Below are 8559 nucleotides of genomic sequence, written 5' to 3'. Positions count from 1 at the left end.
GCTACCCAAGGCTGAGACTGGAGAGAGAGAGAGAGAGGGAGCTGCCCAGTGACCCAGGGCTGAGAATGGAGACAGAGAGAGAGACACACACAGAGAGAGTGAGAGACACACAGAGAAAGAGAGGGAGGGAGCTGCCCAGTGACCCAGGTCCCAGCCTGGAGACCGAGCTTGTTGGGGAGTCTCCAGTAGCCGGGCCGGGGGGGTCACCTACTGCCGTCACCGGGCTGGTGCGTCACCGCAGCGTGACGTCAACAAAGGGGATTTCTCCCTGTTAATTTATTCAGGGATGCGCCCCGCCCCCTCCAGCAGCGGCGGCCAATGGGAGCGGCGCCGGCCGGCAGGCCCCGCCCCCGGTGGAAGGCTGCTGTCAGCGGGCTGGCCAATCAGGCGGCGGCCGGCGCTGTAACCTTTTCTCAGTGGAGCCACATGGAAGTGGCGCCGGCTCAGTGCGGGCGAGCGGGGCGCCAGCTGGGGCGGGCGGACAGAGCTCAGTGCGGGCGAGCGGAGCGCCGGCTGGGGCGGACAGAGCTCAGTGCGGGCGAGCGGGGCGCCGGCTGACAGACAGAGCTCCGGGTGGGCGAGCGGGGCGCTCAGCCCCTTTAAACCCGCGCTGCTTGTCATTTGCAATTATTAATTATTTTTAAATCCCCTGCACTTGACATCCATTCACGATATTTTATTGCAAATTATTATTTTTGTGGGGGGTTTTCGGGGGAGGGGGGAGCGCTGGCTCATCAGACATGGAAGAAGCCGTGGCGCCTCTGGTTGACATCGACCCGGATTTCGAGCCGCAGAGCCGGCCCAGATCGTGCACCTGGCCGCTCCCTCGGCCGGAGCTGCCCGGAGCCGAAGGGAAAGGCGAGGAAAGCGGCCCGCGTCAGGAAGCGGCGGCCGGTACCGGCACCGGGCTGCGGGCGGACGCCAAAGCTCCCCCGGCCCCGCAGTCCGCCCCGGGCGCCGGCGGCGAGAGCAGCCAGCACCGCAAGAAATCGTCCCGCAGGAACGCCTGGGGCAACCTGTCGTACGCCGACCTGATCACCAAAGCCATCGAGAGCTCGGCCGAGAGGAGGCTGACACTCTCCCAGATCTACGACTGGATGGTCCGGCACGTCCCCTACTTCAAAGATAAAGGGGACAGCAACAGCTCGGCGGGCTGGAAGGTATGGCTGCTTCTTGGGCTGCATTTACAGCCGGAGCGTTGCATTTATTTGAGAGAGAAAGAGAGGGGAAAAAGCATTTTAAGAAGGAGCTGGTTAACGTGACTCGAGCTTTGACAGCACCTTGTGCAGGTTGTCAGGTTTAGAAGGAAGCTTTCGGCTGTGCATTAAGTAAGAATTAATTTTAAAGTGTAGAAAGACTAATTTTGAACTTGGGGAGACAAATCAGCTCACTCGGAGTTTCAAAGTTTATCTGTCATTCTATTTCAGCCTCTCTCCACACTCCAAGTCTAAATGCAGCCAGTGTTGCGGGACAGGTCAGTGCGAGATTACACAGCAGTCCAACTTGTTGAACCCTTGGCGATGTGCAGACAAGCTATGGCCCTTCTATCTGTAATTTTTTCAAGTGCAAAAAACGGCAAGTTAGTAATCTGTAGATCAATCCAATATGTGTTTTGTTGCAGAAAGCTAGCCAATTCCAAAGCACATTGCACAATCTATTGCTGTTAGGATTCGGGAATCGCAATTCACAAACCCAGCTCCAATCCGCTGCCAGTTACCACATAGAAACCACAGTCACTGAGCCCAGGTCCTAGAAAGGTTTTGAAATGCGGATGGAATTTTTTAAACCAGATATTTCCCAGTGCAATACACATTGTGGTCGTTAATGATTGTACAGTATCTCGGGGACAAGGCGATGCATTTTGCCTCCTGTACTAATTCCAGAATGCAGCATTATAATCGTTAGTTAAACAAAAGAAGAAAATCAGGTGATAAAAGATTGGATCACCACTTTAGAGTTAACCGGTTCTATACATTGTGCTGGCTGCACAAGCATTCTAATTGGGGAAAATGTGCTGAGATTGATCAAAGAACAATTGGGAGATGTTTCATCGCGTTTGCTTTCTTGTGGCGAGTCCCTGAGGACGTGTAAAGGGACAATGCCAGAGCCCGATTAATGCTTTATAAATAAAAACTGTAGTGCTGTTCTTCCGAAGTTGATGTATAGATGGTAGTTGGAAACAAGTTTGCACCGAGTTGCCTTATATACAGTAATAGGGAACAATGGGTGACCATTGTAAGAGTGGTCTCAAGTTAAGCATAGATAAACCGAGAGGACAAGATGCACCTTAGTGGGCAGCCGTGATTGTCAGTTTTGTTGTGTAGTGCATATGCATTTAGTGCAATGCATGCAGTATACTTCTTTGAGGATCTAGTTAGGTTGACTTGGTGTATGAGTGATTGTCCTCTTATAACTTGCCTTCTTTGCATCTACACCATGACTCCACTCCACCATTGATTTGTGGAGCCCTCTGCCTATCTTCAAAAGCCTCCAACATATCCTAGCTCTCCGAACCATGCCTTTGGCCACCCTCTCCCAATACTTCCAATCCTGTGTGAAATGCCTTGGTGCATTTGCCATGTTAAAGAAGCTGCACAAATGCAAGCTATTGTCATCACAAGTTGGCCTTCCAGGTGGACTGATGGCTGCAGTTAAAATGAAAAGATGAATTGTGTCAGAGGATCAAAATTACATGGTTTGAGTGTCAATTTACACAGTGAGCTTTACGATAAGACTCACTTTATAAAAAAAAAAAATCAGCGAGGTGAAAATAATGCATTGAGACACAACTACTGAAAAAGTGATGTGCAAAACCATTGACATAAGTTGCTATAATGTGAGGATATACATGTAGGAGTTCAGAGTTCAATGATATGATTCTGCCTATAACAGCTGGCATTAAACTGTCATTGACCTTAGCTGCTTATAGGGAATCTCCCCTTTCTCACATCTGAACTAGTAATGTATTGTTGAGCAACGCAATCTCTCGGAGGTAAAAAGAAACATTCTCAGTAAACTGGGGAAGGACCACAAGTGCCGCGATGGGGAGCTGTTACTTTTATTTCACTCTGTTTGAGGGGAGTGGATTGCCTTTATTCATTTGTTTTCAGTTTCAATGTTAGTCATTTTTAAGCTATTCTATTGCATGTGCCAGATTAAGTACTAAAACAAGTGTTTCAATCATAGCTGGGTCTCCAGTCACTCTTGTGTTTGCTAGTTTGATACTTTTGGTCTTTGGGTGAATTTACATGTGTAACATTAAAAAAAACCACACATTTTACAACTGCAGGAGTTAGGCCAAGACTTTTGCAAGGAATAGTTTAAAAATTGGTCTATAAACTTAGCTTTTTTTTTATTAGCATCTTTCTTGATTCAAATGATTGATACAAAAACATACCTTTGTCTCTGTTAACTAGCTTCATGTATCTAATTTGACACTGAAATCCCCATCTGTGCTGTGTACAGGGCGGTGAACTCCGGCCCTGTGCCTTTTGCCTCTCTGGGCAGTACAGAGTGTGCAGAATAGCACATGTTTGCTTGTGTGTAAATGTATTTTCTACAAGTAAGCACTGGTAAGATTGAGTTTCATAAACATTGGCAGTGAGTTTGTGTGAAACTAGAAGGGATTCACCAGGTCTTAGCTAAGGAATAGATGGGTTGCTGTAACATTTTGTATTCAGGAAACAACGGTTTGAGCTACATTTTCATTGTTTGAGCCTAGTCTTCAGGTGGGGAAAGTCTCAACCGTCATTGAATCATAGGCAGTTACAGCACAGGAGGAGGCCATTCGGCCCATCGTGTCTGTGCTGGCCGACAAAGAGCTCTCCAGCCTAATCCCACTTCCCAGCTCTTGGTCCGTAGCCCTGTAGGTTACGGCACTTCAAGCGCATATCCAAGTACTTTTTAAATGTGATGAGGGTTTCTGCCTCTACCACCCTTTCAGGCAGTGAGTTCCAGACCCCCACCACCCTCTGGGTGAAAGAGGTTCTCCGCAACTCCCCTCTAATCCTCCGACCAATTACTTTAAACCTCTGCCCCCTGGTTATTGACCCCTCTGCTAGGGGAAATAGGTCCTTCCTAGCCACTCCATCGAGGCCCCTCATCATTCTATATACCTCAATTAAGTCTCCCCTTAACCTTCTCTATTCCAAAGAAAACAACCCCAGCCTATCCAATCTCTCCTCAGCTAAAATTCTCCAGTCTTGGCAACATCCTTGTAAATCTCTGTACCCCCTGTAATGTGGGGACCAGAACTGTACACAGTACTCGAGCTGTAGTCTAACTAGTGTTTTATACAGTTCAAGCATAACCTCCCTGCTCTTGTATTCTATGCCTCGGCTAATAAAAGCAAGTATCCTGTATGCCTTCTTAATATCCTGAGTGGTGGTTGTGCCAGTGATGATTTGGATCTATTTTAATATCCTTCAAACAGCCACGAGAATTAATTGAATCCAGTGGCCTGTGGGAACTGTATTTCCATCCACACAGATAAAGCTGGAGCACTGGGGGATAATTATGTTAAACTCCACTCCTTTACATTGTCTGAATCAGTGAATAATTCAAGTCCGCACCCTGGTGATGTCATTACGACTGACTTTATTAGAACCAAAAATCTTTAATAAAAAATCAACATAATTAGAAAGTCAAACAGATATTCCAATTTACCATAATTATTTTAAATGGTTGGAGTATTAGAAGGACTCCTGATTAGTGAAATTTCCCCTTCAAGTCCCTCTTAACCGAGTGGACCCAACTGAAACATTGTTGCCTGACATATTTTATTTAAAAACTTACACCATGATTTGGCTGCAATAGAACTGCTTTAAGTGATTAAGGGTTAAATACATTCATACCCTTATAAAGATTTTCATGCACAAAGACTATGAACTGTTATTCAGAGTTTAACACGGTGAGTTAGAATTTTGAAAATGCTGCAAAGTTTGGCGCTTACTTCCAAAAATGGACGTGTTTAACTCAGTTTAATACGATGACTAAAAATTCCTTTAAAATCTAAATAGGTTTTAAATTTATAAGCTTCATCTGAAGCTCTTTACTCAGCAATGTGAAAGAACACACACTGGTGTCCTCTGTATGACCAGCGGCCTGTGAAACACGACGGACCCGAATGAGATTGGAACATTATTCCAGCAATGTCTTGGCTGGCATTTAGTTGCAAGGACTGAATTGCAATCTTACCGGCTGGATGCAAGCAGCAGGGGGACGGAATCGAGATCATTCTGAGGACTCTAGTACGTAGAGAGTGTATGTGTTTGTTATGGCCTGTGGTTCGACTATTTCAGATGAGTGAAAGATTAGTGAAACCACTTAACTAACTATTGTTATGGCATAACTAAACTCCATACAAAGGGTGGTAGAAGTTTGGAACTCTCTTCTGCAAACGTCTGTGGATGCTGGATTAATTTAGTTTTTAATTTTAAATCTGAGATTGATAGATTTTTGTTAACCATAGGTATTAAGGTATATGGAGTTAGGTCGCAGATCAGCCATGCTCCCACTGAATGGTGCAACAGGTTCGAGGGGCTCCTCCTGTTTCTATGTTCAATATCTCAAAAGTTATTAATTTTTACCAAAAAAACCCTCACTATACAATGGCCTGAACCGAACTGTATGTAGAAATGTATATATAAAAAATGCCTTTCAGCTCTCCCTCCCACCCCCTGCATCTCACTTGATAAAGCCAGTGTGTAAATGAGTTATCCAGGTCGAAGATTCCAGGTTTGATTTGTTGAGTTTAGCCAAATGGCAGTAGGGGGCACTACAATTGTCCTCCAGTGGTGCGAGGCTGGGAAGGGGGAATAAATCCGCTGGGATTCCCATACCTGTTCAGCGATACCTGCTGGAGAGTGCACCTGCGCGGCCAGCAGGATGGGGACCGCTGTGCTAACTCCGGCGTGTTAAATAGTCAGCTGGCCTCACCGTCCAGGTTCGCGCAGGAAGAATGGCTGTTTGGAAGAGGTACTGGAGCCACTGGGCCATACCCCACCAAGAGTCGGTGCCTTCAGGAGGCATTAGCAGTATTTTTCTGTTAAACCCTTTCCATCGGAAGGAGAGAAGGAAAAAAAAAAAAGCCTCTGCATTTTTAAACACCGAGATCATTTTCTACTCAGCTCCAAGGTGATCTGTGCACCTGACTTCGAAATCTCTGGAGAGCCTGTGAGTGCTTGCCGTTTTCTGAGCACACACTTTAGTAGGAATTGATATTTATTCCAATCTCATACATTTCAAATGTGGGGAATTGGAAATGTTCCAAATGGCAAGTCAGGATGGGAGAATACCTGCAGCTAACTGTTCTGTGACATGATTTGCTGACTTGGTTTTAAAAGTTCCAGAATTTTATAGCAGGAAAGGTATGTTTTCAGATTGACTAGCGTGTAAAGGATTATGTTATAAAGCGATCTGAATGATATTTAGTGAGGCGTAATATTGTTTCAGCAGCTTTCTGGAGTGGCTTTATAACAATTTCATGAATAATTTAATGTAAACAAATTAAATCTTGAGAACGATTGTATTTTTAATGTGCTCCAGCTATTCCCTTTATGTTGTTTGAAGAGCCGGATTGCTGCTCTGTGTCGCGCTGTGCTGCAGTGTAAGTGAGTCTACTCTTCCCCAGGAGTAGGGGAGCGTCCGCGATGAAGTGAAGCAGCAAAATACTGTGGATGCTGGAAATTCTGAACAAAAAAACAGAAAATGCTGGAAGGACTCAGCAGGTCGGTCTGCGTTTTTGCTTCGTAAGGAAGGGAATGATTTCCAAACATTGAGGTGTATAAAATTATGAGGGGCCTCGATAGAGTGGATAGGAAGGACCTATTTCCCTTAGCAGAGAGGTCAATAATCAGGGGGCATAGATTTAAAGTAATTGGTAGAAGGATTAGAGGGGAGTTGAGGAGAACTTTTTTCACCCAGAGGGTGGTGGGGGTCTGAAACTCACTGCCTGAAAGGGTGGTAGAGGCAGAAACCCTCATCACATTTAAAAAGTACTTGGTTCCGGCACTTCAAGTGCATATCCTACAGGGCTACGGACCAAGAGCTGGAAAGTGGGATTAGGCTGGAGAGCTCTTTCAGCCGGCACAGATACAATGGGCCGAATGGCCTCTTTCTGTGCTGTAAATTTCTATGATTCTATGCAACAGTGCGTAACATGAATAATAAGATGGATGACTGCTCGGGTGCAAGACCTGGTAAGATTTTATTTGCCCCATGTAACTAGTAAGGTACACAACAGTTTCTGGGGTAGATCCTCCTTCTCCTGAAACTGGGTGCATTGGGTCGTCTGTGCACAGCAACTACAGGAGAATTGGGAGAGGAGGAATGCACATCTGTACAGACCCCCACCCAGTATTCCATCCATTTTTGAGTAGATAGCCAGGCAGGTCCCTAATGGGCGTCTGCTCCTCCTTGCCTGCTTTTCCTGTATTTGCTGTGCCCAGGTGACCCAGTTCTCCCAGGTATAGGACTAGGAAATTCCAGGCAAGATTAACAGTGCCACTGTTGTGTAGGATTCTTAGCTCTGCTACTAATACATCTGTGTCAGCTGTGGCTCGGTGGGCAGCACCCTTGCCTCTGAGTCAGAAGGTTGTGGGTTCAAGTCCCACTCCAGAGACTTGAGCACAAAAATCTAGGCTGACACTCCAGTGCAGTACTGAGGGAGTGCTGCACTGTCCTAGGCATCGTCTTTTAGATGAACTGTTAAACCGAGGTCCCGCCTGTCCTCTCGGATGGATGCAAAGGATCCCGTGGCATTATTTGTAGAGAAGTGGGGGAGTTCTCCCCAATGTCCTGACCAATAGTCGTCCCTCAATCAGCATCATGAAAACAGAATATATGGTCGTGTATCGCGTTCGTGTTTGCAGGATCTTGCTGTGCGCAAATTAGCTGCTGCATTTCCTACATTACAACGGCGACTACTCTGGCTGTGAAGTGCTTTGGGATGTCCTAAGGACATGAAAGGCGCTATATAAATGCAAGTTCGTTCGTTCTTCTGTGACAGTAGTGGAAAGCAAGCATTGCAATGAGCGGAAGCCCCAGTTTAAACTGTCCTTTATAGGCCAATTTCTTTATAGTAAAAGGGTATATTGTACCCTCATTGCTCTGGAGAGTAATTTGAAACATTTTCTCTTTGTCTGAAGGACTCTTGCTATAGTGTGGTTCAGTACACCGATGGCCCTTTTAATACTGCACTCAAATGATAATTCTTCACTGAGTTCAGACAGTGTCAGCAGCCTATTCTACCAGGGGGCGCATTACACACAGCCTACTTGTGTCCTTACCCAATATCTACACACATTTTCCAGCTGGGGTGGTCACAGTATAGTGAGTGATGGTGTTCAACAAGCTCTATCAGGTCTTTGACTGGAAAAGGATCAGGGTGCAGATGGGTGAGAGCACATGTTTGCAGTGTGCACTGTGAATTCCCCAGCAGGATCTGCTGGAAATGAATGCTGTTTTGTTTTACCTCTCAGATCATAGGTTGTTGCTGGTTGAATTGCAATTTTAACAGATCTACTGCCAACAACAACAACTTGTATTTATATCGCACTT

General features: G+C 45.8%; 1 protein-coding gene across 1 annotated transcript in view; it reads left to right on the top strand.

Moving 5' to 3' along the window:
• The first annotated feature begins 402 nt into the window (after window positions 1-402).
• Window positions 403-8559, top strand: part of LOC147103433 (forkhead box protein O3-like) — a 219390-nt gene continuing 211233 nt past the window's right edge. Inside the window, exon 1 of the mRNA XM_085963021.1 lies at window positions 403-1160. Coding sequence (XP_085819147.1) covers window positions 741-1160 — 420 coding nt within the window. The 5' untranslated portion in view covers window positions 403-740. The remainder of the gene's footprint in view (window positions 1161-8559) is intronic.

This window comes from Somniosus microcephalus, chromosome 20 (genome assembly GCF_052327205.1).
Source record: "Somniosus microcephalus isolate GS21.2 chromosome 20, FLI_Smic_1.0, whole genome shotgun sequence".
Taxonomy (NCBI): domain Eukaryota; kingdom Metazoa; phylum Chordata; class Chondrichthyes; order Squaliformes; family Somniosidae; genus Somniosus; species Somniosus microcephalus.
Note: the sequence above shows the minus strand (reverse complement) of the source record. Positions and strands in the feature narration are given on the sequence as shown.